The 19548-nt window shown below is 44.0% G+C and overlaps 2 protein-coding genes across 2 annotated transcripts; one reads left to right on the top strand and one right to left on the bottom strand.

The window, feature by feature from the left end:
* The first annotated feature begins 711 nt into the window (after window positions 1–711).
* UBXN6 (UBX domain protein 6) lies at window positions 712–5461 on the top strand. Its single transcript, XM_015886531.3, has 11 exons — window positions 712–863; window positions 1599–1753; window positions 1996–2057; window positions 2204–2335; window positions 2557–2654; window positions 2921–2996; window positions 3083–3167; window positions 3366–3585; window positions 3693–3823; window positions 4447–4592; window positions 4868–5461. Exons 1-11 carry the CDS (start codon window positions 781–783, stop codon window positions 4994–4996), a joined length of 1317 nt encoding a protein of 438 aa, XP_015742017.2. The 5' UTR covers window positions 712–780; the 3' UTR covers window positions 4997–5461.
* A 565-nt stretch (window positions 5462–6026) lies between these two features.
* On the bottom strand, window positions 6027–19530 carry CHAF1A (chromatin assembly factor 1 subunit A). Its single transcript, XM_015886522.3, has 15 exons — window positions 19371–19530; window positions 18943–18993; window positions 17898–18718; window positions 15697–15753; window positions 13999–14240; window positions 13376–13436; window positions 12844–12912; window positions 12217–12440; window positions 11742–11910; window positions 11465–11545; window positions 11287–11376; window positions 10800–11061; window positions 9711–10198; window positions 7888–7981; window positions 6027–6498 (listed from the first exon to the last, which is right to left on the bottom strand). Exons 1-15 carry the CDS (start codon window positions 19375–19377, stop codon window positions 6401–6403), a joined length of 2814 nt encoding a protein of 937 aa, XP_015742008.2. The 5' UTR covers window positions 19378–19530; the 3' UTR covers window positions 6027–6400.
* Between the last annotated feature and the right edge of the window lie 18 nt (window positions 19531–19548).

Below are 19548 nucleotides of genomic sequence, written 5' to 3'. Positions count from 1 at the left end.
ACAACCCACACGTGTGGCAGGGATTAACTACGGAGCAATTACACCTATGGGAGAGGAGTGAGAACAAACTGAGTGTGCTGTGTTCCCTGTTGGGGCTGCTTAGAAGGCCATAGGAAATGATGGAGGGGATCTGCCCCTGTGCTGGTTAGAGCTTACCTGGAGCATTGAGTCCAGTGCAAAAGAGACACAGACCTGTTGGAGTGTGACCAGAGAGGGCCATAAAAATGATGTAGGATGGGTTGAGAGCTGGGGCTGTGTAGAAGAGGAGGCTCCATAGGGAGATGAGAGTGGTTTCTCAGTACCTATAGGGGCTATAGGAAACAAGGGGCTGCTCTTTAGCAGGGTCTGTGTGATAGGACAAGGGGAAATGGCTTCAGACTAAGAGAGGGGAGATTTAGAGTGGGTATAAGGACCCAAAGAGGTGTCTATGGGGATAATATGACTATGGATGGGGCTCTCTAAGCTGTGGGTGTCCTTATTCTCTGCAGTAGTGTGACCAGATGGCTTTTAGAGGTCCATTCCAATTCAGAACACTGATCTGCATCTTGACCCACTTTACCTGCCCCATAGTGGGGCTGAAGGGTCCAATATAGGACACCATACAGGTCCATTAGCCCCGGGGAGCCTGGAGGACCGCGCACAGAGACGGCGGGATAGAGCGGCAGGAAGGCGTTGCTGCCCCCACCTACTTCCGGGTGCGATCACGTGAGCAGACCGGAAGTGGGAGGTGGGCGCGGCCGGTACCGTTCCGGTGTTGGTTCGGGTCCCGGTTCCGTCGCTATGCGCAAGTTCTTCCAGGAGATCAAGGCCGACCTGAAGTTTCGAAGCGCTGGACCAGGCCAGAAACTCTCGGAACCGACTCGGTACGGGGCTCTGCACCGCCGGTAACCGCTCGGTACCGCCCGTTGGGCCCAGAGATGGAGCTCGGGACCGGGACGTCACGGCTTGGGGGGGGGCTGTGTTAACGAATGGGGCTGGGAGTGATTGGGATCCATTGAGTCCATCCAAGGGATGTTTGGGATCCATTGAGTCCATCCAAGGGATGTTTGGGATCCATTGAGTCCATCCAAGGGTTGTTTGGGATCCATAGAGTCCATCCAAGGGCTGGTTGGGATCCATTGAGTCCATCCAAGGGCTGGCTGGGATCCATACATTCAGTCCATCCAAGGGCTGGTTGGGATCCATACATTGAGTCCATCTAAGGGCTGGTTGGGATCCATTGAGTCCATCCAAGGGCTGGTTGGGATCCATTGAGTCCATCCAAGGGCTGGTTGGGATCCATTGAGTCCATCCAAGGGCTGGTTGGGATCCATTGAGTCCATCCAAGGGTTGTTTGGGATCCATTGAGTCCATCCAAGGGTTGTTTGGGATCCATTGAGTCCATCCAAGGGCTGGCTGGGATCCATACATTCAGTCCATCCAAGGGCTGGTTGGGATCCATACATTGAGTCCATCCAAGGGCTGGCTGGGATCCATACATTCAGTCCATCCAAGGGCTGGTTGGGATCTATACCTTGAGTCCATCCAAGGGCTGGTTGGGGTGCTAAAAGCTGTTACTGCCGGTCAAGGGGCCCATAGAGCTGCGTTCTGTCCTGTAGGGTCCCCAAGGAGAAGCCGAAAGCAGAGGCAGCACCGAAGCCTCGACAAGGACCCACCGATGAAGCACAGATGGCGGCGGCGGCAGCGATGGCTCGGATGGAGCTGAAGCCCAAAGCGAAGCCACCTTCCTCCTACGAGGCCATAAAGAACCAGGGTAGGAGATTCCTCGCAGTTACAAGCCTGGCTGGGCTGCAAAGCTTTATCAGTGTTACCTTCAAGCTCAACCAGCTGCTGTAGGGCTGAGCGTAGAGTCCCCATCTTGGCAGCTGGAGCTGGCTCCTTGATGACAAACCTCTTAGAAATGGGGTTAAGGCAATCAGCTGTGCAATGCAAAGCACTCTGAGGAAGCAGAGCTCTGTTTCCCTATTGCCATAACTGGGATTTTTTCTCTCCTAGTGAGAAAGGAGCTGATGGCTGAGGCAGCTGCAAGTGAGAAAGGGGTTTGTGCAGACCAAGAGGTACGAGCAGCTTGTTCCCTATGATAAAATGAATGCTTTGAGAGTGCTGTTGTTCCTGCCCTACAGATATATGCAAACAACCCACAACAATCCAATCCAATCCAATACAAACATCATTCAGTTGCGCCTGCTTTTGTCTCTTTTAGGACCCAGCCTTCTCGTACAAGGAAGCTGCAGCTGAACCCTCTGTTTCAGGGGTTTATTTCATCTGCCCGTTGACCAGCGCAGTTGTAAGGAAAGATGAGAAAGAAAAACACATCAGAGAAGCCATCCAGTCGGTGAGATCTACATCTGCAGGCTGTGCTGCTTCCATTTTAACTCATTTTGTGCATTAATCCCCTCAAGCAATACAGCAGTTACCCTCCTATCTTCTCCCCTATCTCTCAGACTGCAGGCTCTGTTCAGATGTTATAAGTGCCTGTCCCTTTGGCTTGCTATAAATGCTCTTTGATTGTACAGAATAGTCAGTCCACCCACGACTTCTCTTCTTCTTTCCCAGTATTTCGCAGTAGACCCAGTGGCCGCCTCCATCATGGAGATTCACACCTTTAATAAGGATCGGGACAAAGTCCGAGTGGGTGTAGAAACCATGGCCAAGTAAGTAGGATGGAGCACGCAGGGAGCTTGTCCCTTCCTTGGAAGGTTAACAGGCATTGCTGCACTCCAGGCAATGTCTGAGATGCTTTTGAGTTGATCTACTGGTCCAAGAGGTTTAGGAGGTGCTGCTTGAAATGAATAGTTTGCTTTCCTTACTTTTCCATATGAGACCTTATGGTATCTCTCACAATGTGATCATTACACATGGGGGCAGCATGTCCTAAAGTGCCTGCTGTAATCCATGAAATACATTCCTTTTTCTGCAGATACTTGGACAATATCTATCAGCATCCAGAGGAGGAGAAGTACCAGAAAATCAAACTACAGAACAAAGTATTTCAGGTGAGATCAGGATTGTTGCAGCTGTTCTGCCTGGGGAACTCCTTGCCTGGAGCAGATTACATTTAATATTTTTCCTTTTCTTCCAGGAAAGGATAAACTGCCTGGAAGGCATACATAAATTTTTCCAGTCTGTTGGGTTTGAGACAAAAACACTGCCTGTTCCAGGACAAGGCAAGATATTTAAGTGTATTATAAAGTGAAGGCAGCAGCCTGAGTGATGGGACATCCCAGGGGAGGCTCTGAGAGCTTCACACTTCAGGGCTGTTTTACATGAACAGCCTCTGGTCCTGCTTTTTTCTTGTTAAGGCAGTAGGTTTTCTGGAGATTATTGCCCTTAAATTTCATACGTGAACGTGCTTTTGGTTGTAGACACCACTGAAGAATATTACGTACTGAAGGAAGAAATGCTGACCAGGTTGGAAGACCTTAAGTACTATAAAGACCAGCTTTTAAGCTGTGAGCCGCTGCGACTCCAGCTGGATCGCCAGCTCTGTGTATTTAAACCATCACCTGAAGCTGCCCGATTTGAGCTGCCAAATGACTTCTACAACCTCACTGCAGAAGAGATAAAACGAGAGCAACGGCTCCGGTGAGCAGGTTTCAAGTGAGGGCCTCCACTACCCAGGGGGCACGCAATGCCAGCTAACTACCTTGTATGCCACTTCTTCATGCTAAAAAACCACTTTTTATCTAAAGGACAGAAGCAGTGGAAAAGGCTTTAATGCTGAGGACAAGAGCCATGAGAGAGAAAGAAGAACAAAGGGAAATGCGGAAGTACAACTATACCCTGTTACGAGTTCGATTTCCTGATGGCTACCTTCTCCAAGGTAAGACTTCTTACCCTCTCTTTGTGCATCCCTAGTAGCTTTCGAGAGTACCTGTAGCAGAAGAGATTGGTAGGCAGGTTTGAGATGTGCAGAACACAACTGTTAGAATGAATACAGAAAGAGAGTAATGTTTCAGTATGAATCTTTACACTCTTTGAGGCTTCTATGTGCCTCACCTGCATAGGGTTGGAACTATAAACCAGGGTTCATTATAGAGGAAAAGAATCTCAAGGCATTACTAATTAAATGTGCTCTTCCCAGGCTACTGCTAGCAAGCTGGAATCATTAGATGAGTTTGCTATAGTAACCAGCGTGAAATTGCCTGTGTGGTGGCAGGCTTTACAACAGTATAAATCCTGTTCAATTCTTGCTGTAGAACTCCAGAAATAGTTTCAGGCTTTCCCAGTTCTTTGTTACAGGCCGGCAGGGGTTTACAACATGTGAAGCGGCACTTTTCTTTAGGGATGCTGCTTTTATATTTCAGTAGAATTAGGCTCTTCCAATGCCCCTGAAGTAGTTTATGAAGTTGCATCGGTACTGGAGCCCTATGAAAGCTACCACAAAAGACTGCATTAGCTAAATGCCAGAGACTCTTCCTCTATGTCACTTTTTCTTCATGGCAGGTACTTTTTATGCACGTGAACCCGTATCTGTGCTCTACAACTTTGTAAGAGAAGCACTCAGAGATAACTGGCTGCCCTTCGAGCTTTTGGGACCAGGAGGTCTCAAACTGACAGATGAGAACTTGGCTTTCAATGAGTGTGGGCTGGTGAGTAAGAGATGGCACCTTGCACAGGGGTCTTCAGGTGGCAACCAAGCCCTGCTTGTCAGGGTCAGCTGCTGCTCATAACTTTGCATCTTCAGCTTTCAGTACAGTAGTGCTCTGTCCCTTCTTTAAGCTCAGACAATTGCATCAAGGCTAATTCAAGGCTATAAGGCCTCCATCAAATAAAATTTAAGGACCTGTAGGAAATTCAGGCTACAGCATTTACCAGCACTGATGTGTTGTATTGCAGCTTAGTAACACTGCTTTCTCTGTTCCAGGTCCCCTCAGCTCTTCTGACTCTTGCCTGGGATGCAGCAGTCATGTCAGACATTGAGGCATCAAGACAGGAACAGGCAGCAAGCCCCCTGAAACCAGAACTTCTCTCCCATGTCCAGACACTGTCTTGAAATAAAGGGGAATGGATTCAGCACTGGTGGTTTTAGACTTTTCCCTTAGGCTGGAGCTTCCAACACATGATCTAAGAAACAACTTTTAGCTGTGCAGAGTGGGAGGCTAGAGATTCAGCCATTTTAAACTGACCTTGCAGTCGTTTCCACTACTCAGTAGCCATTCAAGGTAGTCTCGTCCAGTAAAACTTTCAAGGCTGCACTTAATGGCTTCAAGAACTAAGTTCTGGCAATGACGGTTTAAGGTATTTTCTAAGACCATGATGAATTACCGCTTTCCTCTTTTGGAGGAAGGATGAGATGCTAATAGATGGCTGGATGACAAACTGATTGCGCCTGGATATTGGGCTGGGCTTAGAATTCAGCTTTTCCTTTTGCTTCTATGTGCACTGTAACTCCTATTGGAGAGAATATATTTAGATAATGGTATGTTTAATCTAATTAAATTGATTATTTAAAGATTCAGTTCTGCTTCAACTTATTTGAATTGTACTGCTCTTACAGTTTTGAACTATAGCTGAGTTCCAGTCACTGCTGGAGCTGGCACTAATGTGCAGCTGGGGCATTGCTTCTCATCTTCTCAAGGCACCTGCAGACAGAAGAGCCAGCCTGGGAAACAAACAACAAGCAAGAGCTACTTATGCTGCATTATCGCTCTGATGAGACATTAAACCCCAGCCAGTATTTTAGGGAACTCATTCCTCAGCAGCTTAAAAGCCTTATAAAAAAAAAGTTAAAAACCACAGCAAGCTTGTTACGTATATTAACAAGTGTGATGCTAGTTCCATTCCACATGCTTAAATCTTAAAGCTCTCCTGGGGGACAGCGATCAGCCTTTATACACACACACCCTCCCTTCTATTGCAGCACTGTATATAGGAGACCAGTAGTCTCTCACTGTCACCAGCCTGTAATTAATATCAGACTATCACAGAATAGGAGGAACAGCTTGCAGGTATTCTCTTTTCCAAAGGCACAGCTGTGGAGCTGTTCCCCAGATCAAGTAAAGTCACAAACAGGATAATAAAGATAGCATAAAATCAATTGTAATTGTACATCATTCATACCCAAGGGCACACTATACAACTTTATGAACAGAGTAAGTCTCAAGAAGCATCGCAATAAGCTTATTTAAAAAACCCTCCACTAATACAGATACCTTCCATTACAAAGAAGTATCAAAATTTCAATAATGCTTTATTAAGGACAGATTAATATGCAACATTTCTTGAGCTAAAAACTAAAGATTTAAGCTTCCGTCTGGTCTGAAGCAGAACAAAGTGCTGTCTTCTCTTTACAAGAAATGTGGAATACTTTCAGGTATCTTGTTCAAAGATACACAGGGTTTTAAATCTTCTAAATAATTCTACATACATACAAGAGAAGTTAGTAGGCATTTAAGTCTCAAATTGTATTAGATGGGCTGACCATGTTGGCATCCTGGTGAGCAGCAGTTGTGGCACTGGGTTCTGGGGCTGTTTCACTGGCTGTCAATGTTGAATCTGCAAAGTAGAAAATGTTTTAGAATGAACAAAACCACAGGAAGACATCTTCATTAAACCTGTCAAACTTGATTACTGCCATATATGCATCCAGTCATGAATGCATTTACAAGTCATTTCAATACCATTTGGTATTAACTCTGGATTTTAACACTGGGTCACACTAATGCAGGGTAAAACTAATCCTAATTAAGAATCAAGTCTTGTTAGTGCTTTAGAACTAGGCAGAGCTGCTACTAAACTGCCCTCTCACCCTCAGAACAAGAGCATATCTACCTGAAGGAAGGCTTTCATCCTGCTGCAGTCATGTAATAAGCTGCTTTTGCTTAAGATTAAATGCAAAGCTTCTTGCCAGACAGCTGCGTTGTCAGTTATGGAAGGTAAGAGGAGGAATGCAACACCAGATAGAGAATCAAGATGTGTCTAGAATGGATCAAACCCCTGTAGAATTTAATATTTTGGGAACATGCAGAAGCCCTCATCTACCAATTAAAAGAGCTGCCTAATAATAATCAAAAAAGCCACTTAATTCAGGTTGTGCAGTAGCATTGTGAAAGAGCTACTGTGAAAGCTGTAAAACTTGGAGGTTTTAAAAGCAGTTTAGAGGACCAAGCTGCATATGGTTTGCATTAAGTCATTGATCTGTATGATCAAGTATGTGTAGTTAAAGCCTCCCTGAGATGAAAGGAGCTTTTCCTTTCCTCATTTCACTGTTTTGGAATCTGTAGCCTGAAAGGCTACACTTACAGCAATAGAGCTTTTGAAAACCCTATTTTAAGAGATAACTGGGACACAAATATAAACAAGTGCTTAGATTCTAGCACATAGCTGTACAACGTTGATCAAAGCATCCATCTGTCACACAGCTGAGAGCTTGGTTATCTGGTGCTGTTTACTTCAGAATGGACACTTCAGCATGCACTTAAGACTTCAAGAAGGTAGCAAAGCTAAGCACCAGACCTTGTTAGTTCTGGGAGAGCTCTGAACATAAGAATGCAAGCCCCTAAGATGAGCCCTTCTCAGCAACATTTACTAATATTAAGTGGATCTGCTGATAGCAGCCCAAATGTTCACTTTTCTTATCAGAAACAAACTGTAATTCTGGCAGACAAATGCTATTCACAAACACTTTGCTCTGCTTAGTCACTTGGAGGGAGGAGGAAAAAGAAGGCCAAGAGCAGATTAGAGAAGATCATAAAAAGCAAAGAAGCATCTAGAATAAGTCATAAAAGCAGAAAAATGTCCTGAATAAAACATCTATAGAGAAGAGCACAAAGCTCGGTAAAACTGCAGCAGAAAAACAGTGACAGGTTTAGCTACAGTTTCTTCTCCCCCATCTGGTGGTGATTGTCTGCCAAGAGCCTGCTGTCAAGTATTTTTTTTCTCCACCTTTGCATGGCTGTACGTCCACAATCATGCAGTCGTCATCATCCTCATCTTCCTCAGTGTCTGCCTGAAACCCATCCATCTCCATTGCTTCAGCCTGAAGGGGAAGAGAAGGGGGGAAAAGAAGTTATAAGATATCAGCTGTGTAACAGCAAGGTGACGGTGTTAAAGTGTGAGATCTTGCACAGCCAATGCTAAGGACTACAATGGACACTTGTCACAACTAGTGCTCAAAGCACAGTCCAGATAGGCAGGCATAGATGTTTGCAGGGAGCAGCAGACATTGACTTCTGGTAAAAGGCCTGGTCTGCAATGGCACATACAGCAGGAAGATGCCAAGTGCTTGTGTCCCATGTTTCACTATTACACAACACAATTACACACCTAGAAGTCAGTTCATGCCTCAATTGGAGCCTGACTCAGTTTTGTCTTTTTTATTATTGTATGTATATACTTAAGGGAAATCTTCAACACCCCCCCCCCCCCTTGATTTCTTGCTTCTGAAGACAAAAAGCAACTTCAGCCTGTCAAGTTTAAACTTGTTCTCTCCTGACTCATCTTTGTCAACAAACTTCTGTTCAAGGAGGGATGTTATTCATAGTTCATTCCTGGGTGACACTATTTGTTGCCCTGAGAGCAACAAAAAGACACTCATTTTGAATCAGGAAAGGAAACAAACACAAGGAGTGCTGCAAACTGAAGCTGTCCTGCATCAAATGGCTCCAAGTTCTTTTTCCCCTTGAAACCAAAGTCTCAGAAGTTGGTCCCTGCCCATACAAACTGTTCCAAGACAAGAAGTTTCATATTTACAGCTTTCATCACAGTTGCAGTTTTCAGATAAAGTATTGCCCTCCTACACATGCTGAGGTATTTCAGTACCAGGTTCTTTTTCTGCAGCTTATGTAAGAGCATCTTTACTTATAGAAATGTCCTGGCACAAGTTTTGTGGCAGAGCATTGCAGGCCATGCAGGAAAACAATCAGCAGGTCAAGGCTGTCAGGTAATAAATCCAGTAATAAACCCACTGAAGAGTGCAAACCAGTCCTGTCAGTAGGTTTGAAAGCACACAGTTGATAATAGTAGGTTTCAGACCCTAAAGCCTTACTGTCTTAAGAACATGGACAGAGCATCACATAGCTAAAGCAATGATCATATGTTTTTTAACCATACTTCTGGATAATTAAGCTCTTAATACTACTTGTTTGCCTCTGCTTTTCAGGGTAAACACAACAGGAAGAGCATGATTATGGAGTTGGAATAGTAACTATTCCAAATATCTCCTTTGCCCCCGTGATTTTCTTGCTTAAAACTAGCTCTTGAAATTCAGCTTTATGTATGTAAAATGGTATGAGCCTGAGACTTTGCAGACTATTAAGAGTCGAGCTGCAGCATTTAGAAACCACATTGAACCAGTACATGTGCATCTGATGCAAGTCACCAGCCCAGGCTTTACATCTGGAAGCCATACACACAAATTACTTACAGCTGGAAAACCAAGGACAAGCAGACACTCAAAACTATTCACAGCTTGGAAGCAATCACTGCCAAAGAGCAGAAAATGGAAGAACAGCAAGAGATCAATGTTTAAAGTGAAACAATCCAAGTTAGAGGAAAAGAAACCCATCTCTTTAGAGTTGGGAAATTTTACTCCTTCCCCACCAAAAAGATCTTTTTGTATGACAAATAGTTTTGGTAGCTTAATATTTTCACTCTGCTGATTGTAGATTTAGGACAGTCTGAGAGGCGTGCCATGATATGTGCCTACTGAAAACACACAGCTACATTCCTGCTGTTCATAACTGGGGAAGAGCACCATGAAAGCTCACCTGTTCAGCATCCCTAGGTCTTTTCATGAATTTAGTGATGCACATACTTCCAGTGGACTTCCTCTTTACTGACACGGGGGTGCTCTGCACAGTTGCTACGCCTGGCACACCTCCACCATCCTCCTTTCCTGAAGAAGGAACTTGGGTGATGTAGTTCCATTGGCAAGGGACAGGAAGGTGCTCTTGATCAAAGCTCTTCAGCACCTCCGAGTGGACGTACCAACACATCCGATATTCAGGTCTCTTCTCATACACAGAGTTCTCAGAAATGATTCGCTTTAGCCTGGCTTTGGAAGGGACACCACTGTCCTCACCAACTGGTGTCTGTGGCCGGGATGTGTTAGGGCTCACAGGGCTCGTGTCTCCACAGTCAGCAGCTGCAGTCACATCACTGAACAGTCCTTGTCGGCAGCACTCCTGGAACTCCTGGATGATCACTTTGCTCCCATTCACGTTCCCATGAAGCAGTGGTAGAAGCTGGCCAAGGACTGCAGAGAAAAGAGGTTGCACAAAGGTTGTAGAGAAGAACTATTTAAAGGTCAAGAAAAGCCTGGCTGACGTAATATCAGTACACATGCTCCAGGAAAGTCGACAAATAAGATTAATTTTAGATACAGGATTGCAAAGGAGCTAAACTTTATACAGACAAGTCAACCACAATAGGAATGAAGTGAGAATTTCAACCTCTACTCCAACATTTTTGGGCATTACTCATACCCTTGTGTTAATCATAGACAGGATGTACTCAATACAGAAACTACAAACAAAATACATCCTATTTCCCTGAGCGACACACAGCTAAGTTGGCTCGAGCACTTCCAGTAAGTAGTCCTAATCTGAGCCTTCTGAATGAAGTCTTGTTGGTGCTGTTTCCTGGATTACCTGAATCAAGAGCTTTTGGAGACAGCAATCAAGGCCATAGAGCGTGCAATGCCAGAAAACTGAATCCCAGGAGAGCACATAAAGATTGCTTGAATTTTAGATAGAAGCAGACCATTCTGATGCTTTAACTCAATTAAAAAGAAATGTCTATGGTCTCAAAAGTGGAATACAATGGAACATAAAATTATTTAGCCCTTCATATCTTACTCTGCTGATCTTTTGCTCTTTTTTTGCTACATTTCTGTATCTGCTGTTCTTCCTCAGCAACAGATGAATCCAAGATACACGCTGTGAACTGCTGGAGAACCTTTAGGTCTGCATTTGTGCCGCTGTCATTCTGTGAGCTTTCCCAGATGCAGCCAATTTTCACAGGCTGTAGAACATGGAGCCTCTTCCCTTTGGCCATGAGTTCATCCCACTCCTTTGCTTTCAGCTTTTGACGAACCTTCTGATTCTCTGGATCACACTCCTAAAAAGCCATGGGTGAAAAAACCTGTTACAATCATGCCAGATTAATGATGTACTTTTAAAAACCACCTTCTTGTTGTGTTCCCTGAGACACAAGTTTTTTCCTGCACTAAGTAAATATGAGTTAGGTCACTGCCAGATCTACATGACTTCTTCACGTATCAGTATTTAGTACTTCATGGGCTGGAAGCAAAGATGGAAATCCAGTGACACCTGGTTCACTTACTTCTGTCACTCCTTCATCTTCAGATAGGTACCCATGGGGTACAAAAAAACCATCGTCATCATCTTCATCCTCTCCTTCCTCTTCATCATCCTAAAAAGTAAACTCAGCTCTTTAGAAATCTGGCACTGTCAGATAGAATTGTTTCTAAAATCTGTTCTTCAATACACTGAATCCTTACCCCTTCACTATGGGAAAGGCTTTCACCAGGTTCCTCCTCTTCCCACTCTTCATCACTATCTACTTCATAATCCAGTAATTTCTAGAAGAAATGCCAATATTCCACTTGTTAGCCTGAAAGCACGATGCCAGAGTCCATCTAGTGCTTCATAACTCAACAGCAAGACTGAGCACACAAGTGGATCATAAATCCCAAAGAAAAGTTAAATCTGATCACCATGTATTCACTTCAAGAGTATAAAGAAAGAATCCAACTACATTGCCTGTAATGTACTTACACAGTCCTTTGACCAAGGATTCCTGGGACGAATCATTGTGGTTTTCTTGTTCCATGTACCCCAATATGCAGGACGGTGATTTTCACAGAACTGCAGAAGTTTCATTCTGCCAAATTTCCCCCTTTCAGGAACAGCATCTGTTTTGCAGTTATCCACCACTACTACATCACTGTTAAAACAAAAGACTATCTTCAGAACCTACAGGATGCTCCCCTGCTGCTCAGGATAATCTCTCTTATAACATTTCAGATCAGTCACAGTATCAACACAGAACTTGAATTGATGAGGACACTCACAATTCAGTTGCAAGAACAGGAATTTCATATAAGCTACTGCCCCCTTAACAATACTATGGGCAACAGCACCCCTGCCTTAGTTTCAAGAAGTACAATTGGCATCTATCACACCTTCCTTGGAATCATTCCCCTTTTCATCACAAAAACAAGTAGAGAAAAGCCCCAATACATAGACTGACCTGTTCACTATGTCGGTATTGTTATTGACAAAAGTAGGTCCAGTTCTACGTGGCTTACGACATTTGAGATCTCTTAAGAAAGAAACTTCACTATTCTGTGCACGCAGGAGCTGATCCAGCTGTTCTAAGAAGTCTGGGTAAAGGGCAATACGACAGAGGGGAGCTAAGACCATGTTCTCCTTAATCTCAAAAGGAGCAAACTTCCCACAAGAGCCAGCAAGAATCTGAAATGGTAAGTGAGGATTGTTAGGACCTGAACACCTGAGAAACTACAGTACTAGCATATTCATAACATAAACCTATGGAAAAAAAACAACATGTTACTGGTATTTGAATGAGGATTTACAATAAGCCCTTCCTATCAGAGACTGCAGCAGATCATCCTCTAATGGTCTGTACACCCAATACAGCAGAATACAAAGCTGAGATTTTACTCAAGCAACTCCAGGTTCCTGTCATCTTTAATCTGGTCACAGACTTGTTTATTTTAAACCCTTCAGTGTTTTAAAATGAGGAAGTACTAACACCTGGTACACTTAAGGGGGCTCTAAGGGAAAGGAAACAAGTGTATTTGTAAGAAGATGACTAATGAAAACCCAATAAAATGAAGGCATGGCAACAGCTCACCTTTGGGGCTTGAGGAGTCTTTGGTTTCTGGAAGAATCTTGTAATTTCTGCTTTCTGAGCATTAATACGCTAAGGTCAGAATGAAAATGCAAATTGTAATTAAAGGTATGACAAGGCCTCATAATTTAAAGTGAACTCAAGCATGACCCAACTTCAAATCTAATGAGGCATAAAACAAAGTTCTGTTGTTTATCAGCTCCTGTGATGCAATAAGAAAAAAAAAAGTAATTGTCTGCTCTAACACACCTACACAGATTCCAACATAATTGCTAAGACAACAAACGCAGGAAGAATTTAATAGATAGAACAGAGACAGCAGCATTTAAATAAGACAAGGAAACTGCAAGATCTATCTGGTGGAATGGCACTATCTGATCCTATTGGACTGACCCAGATCCAAAGGGACAAGCCCATACCCCAGGAGGGTAAAGCAGCAGCTCCACAGTGAATAGCTCAGCAGCACTCAGCAGGGTGCCAGAAAACCCATTCAGAGCATTTCACTAGTACAGAAGAGCTTAGAGAAAGCATTTACCTTTTCCTCCTCTTTTAACCGTTTCTCCTCTTCTTTCTTTCTCTTCTCCTCAAGTTTTGCCCTTTAATATAAAAGTTCATTTCACTGGTCACAAATCAAAGTATCTGCTTGGACTGTGACAGGTGAGAAGACTTAATTAAGACCACATCGCACTATGCACTGAGATAATTTGTTAAACAAGTATGGCACTTGACTGAAATAAGCGTAAGACTCTTCTTCATTCCTCCTAAATCAGTGATTAAACTGTTTTGGGCACAAAGTATACGGGATGTTTCAAATTTCCCTCAATAACAAGAAAAGGTATTTAATGAGTTATCACATTACAAGTGACTTCCTCATCAGAGGACAGCAGTGCCAACAGATGCAAAGCAAGTAGCAAGACTGGTCAGGAAGGGAAAACTCAGTGGTTCATGGCAGCTCTTCTCAGCCATTTCAGATCAGAAACCCAGCTCAACCAGAAAGCAAAAAGCAGTGCTGAGATTAAGATCTGACAGTCCTTCAACCACTTTGAACATATTCAGTGACAAATAGGTACTACTGTCTCATCCTCTAAAATGGACAGATAAAGTGGGTCTACAAAGGTATCACATCACACATGATTCCCCCTGGGCTTTAGCACTTACTCCAAGGCTTCCTGCCTCTCCTTGCGTTTCTCCTCCTTCACTCTCAACTTCTCAGCTTTTTCCTTTTCTTCCTTCTCTTTCTTTTCTCTTCTTTCTTTCTCTTTCAGTTCTTTCTCTTCCTCTTTTCTCTTCTTTGCCTCTTCCTTGGCTCTCTCCTTAGCAGCTTTTGCCTCTTCTTTCAGCCTTTCTTTTTCTTCTCTTTCTGCCTGTAACTTCTGCAGCTTGTCAGCTCGCTCCTGATCCTAGTTCAAGAAAAACCATTAAGTGTCTTTGTACACAGAAATAGCTGCCGCCACACACACACACTTGAGTAACATAATGACTTCTCCATAACTTCTTGACCCATCCACACAGAACTGATGGGTTCCAGCTCCTATAGCTGCAGTTAGGAACCGCATGCTATGACACAAATGAGAACGTGGTATGCTTACCAATTAAAATAACCACAAATTCAAGGAAAATAATTTCCCTACCCTGTAGACATCGGTAACTCCAAAAGGAAACTAGGATATGTCTGAACTCAGAGATATAAACATCCTTCTGGTACATTTCCAATTTCTTTTTGTTTATTTCACATCTAAGTCTTGTTGGCAGGATGAAAAATTACTGAACAGCATCACAGTGTACAAATAATGCCAAAACTGTGCCAATGCTAAAAAGCAACACTGTCAGAACTGAGTCATAGAACTCAGTGAAGATCTACTGGGTTGCTTTGGGAAGAGGTATAAAGCAAACAGGGGCGGTGGGTTGATTTAGCTTTCAACACAAAGCTTCCACATTCTCTTCTCTCTCAAATGTAACTATTGATATAAATAAACATCATAAGTAAATAACAGGAAAAGAAATCCAACAGTCTGGAACTTTACATGGGGCACTTTGAAATCTCAGGGAGCACAACCAGCCACTTACAGCTTCCATAAAAAAAATGCAACCAACCAATTTATACATTAGTTACTACAAAACACAGCAAGGATTCACAAGCACAGCCCTTCCCAACTGCTGTTAAAATAACAGCCAGCTTTTCAGCATGCAGAGCCCACTCAAACAAGGCTGACTGCTTGAGAACTCCATGTGATCCAACAGACTGCTCTGTATTTAGCACTGCATGACTGAAAACAGAAGGGACAGCAAAATTACACTGCTATTTTGTTCGGATATTCTGACTAGCAGCATTTGAGTGGACACATACTGCAGCCTTAAGGATTTCCAGCAGTGACATCCAACAGTTTCTTCAGCAAGCCATGAAACCATTGGCCCTTTTGCTGAAGAACAGATGTTACTTATTGTGTTTTAAAGGCAGAAGGGTGAGGAAGTGAGGCAGGAATCCTAAACAGAAGCCTCTGGAGGATTTCACTTGTGTCCACACTGTAGGTAACCACTCTCTAAGGAAGGGTTTGAAAACACTCCCAAAAGCACTTTGATGAGCAGTCAGCAACATTTCGAGTTTCTTAATATCCTACTGAAGTACACAGAAATGCAGTGCAGGCCACCCACACTTCATTAGGTATGCATTAAGAAGATTTTGGAACAAACCGAGTGCTTTAACCGCATGCATTAAGACTCTTCCATATTCATCAGTGAGGAAAGCCAGGGAAAGAGATGCTATAAGTAGATGGAGATGAAACACACAGGGCTTTGCTTACTATTCAATGCAAAAGCACAGCAGGTTAACTTTCTATGTCAGTGAAAATGCCTTACTCTTTGCAATCTCAGCTTCTCCTTCTCCGCAGAACTTTTGTGGAGTTTCTGAGATACCTGAAATCACAAAAAAAAGGAAGTTTTATAGATCCCTGTCATTCCTTTTTCACGAGGCACTAAAACTCCTAGAAAGAACAGCAAGCTCCATTTAAATTACATTGACTTTTTCTTCATACCATATTCAGCAACACAAGCATTCTTTAAGCGCTAGATATGCTTAAACTCCCATTCTTAGATCCAATCACACTTATTTATACATAAGCCTGAATGCATCTAATTGTTTCAGTTTACATTAGGTCCTCCTATTACTAGACTTTGCATAAACAAACCCTTCTAGTTACTCAGTCCTTAAGTATCATTTGCAATGTAATACCATGAATAAAAAAGCAAACAGGAGGTACAGCTGCCACAAATCACAAGAGCACCACAGAGAGCATAACATTAACCTAAAGGAAGAGACTTTGCCATATAAACTTTTGATGCTACCAGCTCTTTTTGCCAGATTATTTAGCTACAGCTTCCTAATTATAAGGACTATTATCTATACTTCCATGCTGTTCCTGCTGGTGACCATAACCCTCTTCTTCCTCTACAATCAGTCCATCAACCCTATGGGTCACACCTTCCTTTCAGTTAAAACCATTAAAGGAAGAAGGTACAAAGGTACTCTGTATCTAAAGAGTAGCACTTGTTGACACATTAGTTTCCGAGCAGCACTTCAGCACTCTCTGTCTTGGCTTCTTGTATCCACCTCTTCCTCCTGCCATTCTCAGGCAAGGGCAGAGCATTTATCCCTGTGATTAAAGCAGATTAAATGCTTTATTTTCTGTACTCATACACAGAAGTTAAGAGTGTAAAGCTGCATTGGGTGATCCTGTACTCACATGATCCAAAATAACACTAAACTAGGAGCTTTGCTTTACTGAAGTGTTTCTGCTTTAGAAAGCAGACATTCTAGCAAAGACAACAGTGCAGACCAGCACAGACATCCCACCCTGGCAAACAGAATGAATGAGGTCAACCTCACCTCGTACCAGGCAAAACCAATCACTTGTTGACATGATTATATTACATTCAAAGTCAAGAGCTCTCTTCTGTTCTGCTGTACCAGGAGAATGGTACAGCCTAATTCAGTTTGTATGTGCATTTCAAAGTGGTATCACAAGTTTTAACAGCCTGAAGTCAGAACCAGGTAGTTCTCTGTACACCTGGGAACATCTGCCTCATTTTCCCTTCCAATAATGCAGTTAAATGCAAGCAAGGACAGCAGTCAGAGAGCTCAGTTGAACTTAGGGCTGTACAGGTATCACAACTGAGTGTCGTGTACCAGAGCATCCTCCCTTTACACCTCCACCAATCTGCTCCCCAGGAAGACTGAGCACTTTCCAACCACTCAAGTCACCATTTCAGCCATCTGTTGGCTTTAAAGCCTCCCTTTCAGCACAACACAAAGAGTCACAAAGTTCAGAGGTCTCTTGTTATAGAGCAGGCAGTGACCAGAAGCTACAATATATCCCAAGCCCCAGCACACACAGGGCTGTCAGATCAGAGGCATCCCATCCCCTCCAGCCCTCAGCAACATCTCATTGTCACAGGAGCACACAGTGACTTATCCCTTAAGCACCCCCATGCTGGACAGGGCACACAAAATGGCTGACAGCACAAGCCATACACACTTAATTCCTATTGAGACTTATTTAGCTCGTTCTCTTTCTTCAGAGGGAAAACTGCACTTGTGTTAATGCCCTGTAGTTTCACTTAAAGTGCTTTTAACAGCCTGGATTCAAGATCTCAGAGCTGCTGCTGGAAGCAAGATGGCCCACAAAAAAACCCTCAGCAACAGAGAGAACAGAATGGAGGTTATGAACCACTATCTATTGTACAGAACTCGTTTTGAGCTCTATCCCTATCCCAATTAGTAAGGTGTACATCCCAAGGCATACTCTTCATGATCATTATAAAAAGAACCTGTAACAGGAGCTTAGAGCTGCACTCATGCTATTCAAACATAGCAACTCAAAACCAAGACTTAAGCCATACAGTTTAAAGGATTCAAGAAGGTAATCATTCGCTCACATTATTAATAGATGGACAACACATTCCATCTGGTCTCACAATCTTTGCAACTGATTTATCCTTCTCATGACAAACAACCCGTCTACCATGTAATAAGTCTTAAACAACCAAGAAAAGTGACCAACCTTCCTAACAGGCGTTGAGACAGCTAAAGGACTAGTGTTTCTCTTGGTTTCTGCAACAGGCTGCGCCTCAGGGGAGCTCACAGAGAGAGAGCTCAACGAGGAATTAGTAAGTACAGAGTCTCCTTCATGGGACAATTCTACGGTCTCATTTTCTGATGTGACACTTCCATCCAGAGAAGTGACTTGGGGAGATTTGGCAGCCATAATATCTTCAAGAAGCACTACGGGCATCTTCCCCTCAAATATGATGTCCTTCAGTTCACCCTGATTAACCTTCGTGTTTTCCAAGTTGTTACACTCTGTCAACTCAGAACAAGACTGGATTCCATCTACCAGATCTTCACCTTTATTTGCAATAGCTTCGCACCGCACGTCAGTCTCCATTGATTCATCAGTTTGGTTGTTCTGAGTGGAATTCAGGCAATCCAGCTCGTTCATATCTTTTCCTATCACACCATTAGTCAGAGTTGCAGTAGATGCTTTTGAATCCAAATTAACGTGGTCTACATCATCACCGAGTCTTTGATGGGATTCATCTACCGAGTCAATAATGACGATGATTTCATCTGTGTTATCTTTCGTGCCCTTCTGTATAAAATAGTCTAACGGACCCTTTCCGTTAACGAGTTTGGGAACAAAATTCACATCTGAATTGAGCTGGCAGTCATTCTCCATATTGTCCATTGATGCATGCGACGTGTCTGAGGAGGAATCCTTACTTTGCCCCAAGCCACCCTTACAACTCTTTCCTTTCTTGCCTTCTGCTTCTGCATCATCTTTCTCCTTTGGTACGGGATTCAGGCGCTTGAAAGGCAACCGAGCTGCAACAAACAACATTTGGCTGTTTAAGTCACAGCAAACAAATCACTGGGGTAGGGGAAATAGAAGTTAATGTATGGCTGTTAAGGTAGTTGGCTGTTAAGCTGTAGAATGAAACCAAACTACAGCTATAGGCAGCTCATTACAGCCAATATTCCCAGACCTGGTGCATTTTAAAGGCATTAGGGCTTTATAAGAGGTGACATAGGATCCCCCACGGCCTTACCTTGCACGAGTCTCCTCGGAGGAACAACCGCTTTGTCTCTGCACTCCATGGCTACAAAAGAGAAACAAAAAGAGCCCAATGAATGGCCGGGCCACGCGAGCAACACCCAGAGAGCACAACCAGCTCCAGGCCGAGCCTGAGAGCTGAATAAAGCCAAGAGATGAGGAAACAGCCCCGCTCAGGGCCTGCACCCCAACGGGGCCTGCACCTCAACGGGGCCTAGCACCCCAACGGGGCCTAGCACCCCAACGGGGCCTAGCACCCCAACGGGGCCTAGCACCCCAACGGGGCCTAGCACCTCAACGGGGCCTAGCACCTCAACGGGGCCTAGCACCCCAGCCGGGCCTCCACTCTCAGGCCTCCTTTGTTACCTCAGGAAGGCCTCACACCCCTGGAGGCCCCATGATGACCCCCAGGCCTTGCCCCACCTGCCATGTTGAGGCGCCACGGCTCCAGCTGTAGCCGAACCGAGCGGTTCCGGCCCGTTCCGACCCGCTCCGTCCGGTTCCGGCCCGGCGCCTCCCGCTCGTATTTGGCGGGAGCCGGGACGACCCCGCGCCTCTCCGCGCTGATAGGCTGATAACACCCACGTGACTCACTCATCCG

This window comes from Coturnix japonica, chromosome 16 (genome assembly GCF_054131305.1).
Source record: "Coturnix japonica strain WE chromosome 16, WE-NBRP24, whole genome shotgun sequence".
Classification (NCBI taxonomy): domain Eukaryota; kingdom Metazoa; phylum Chordata; class Aves; order Galliformes; family Phasianidae; genus Coturnix; species Coturnix japonica.
This window is presented reverse-complemented; position numbering and strand designations above follow the sequence as displayed.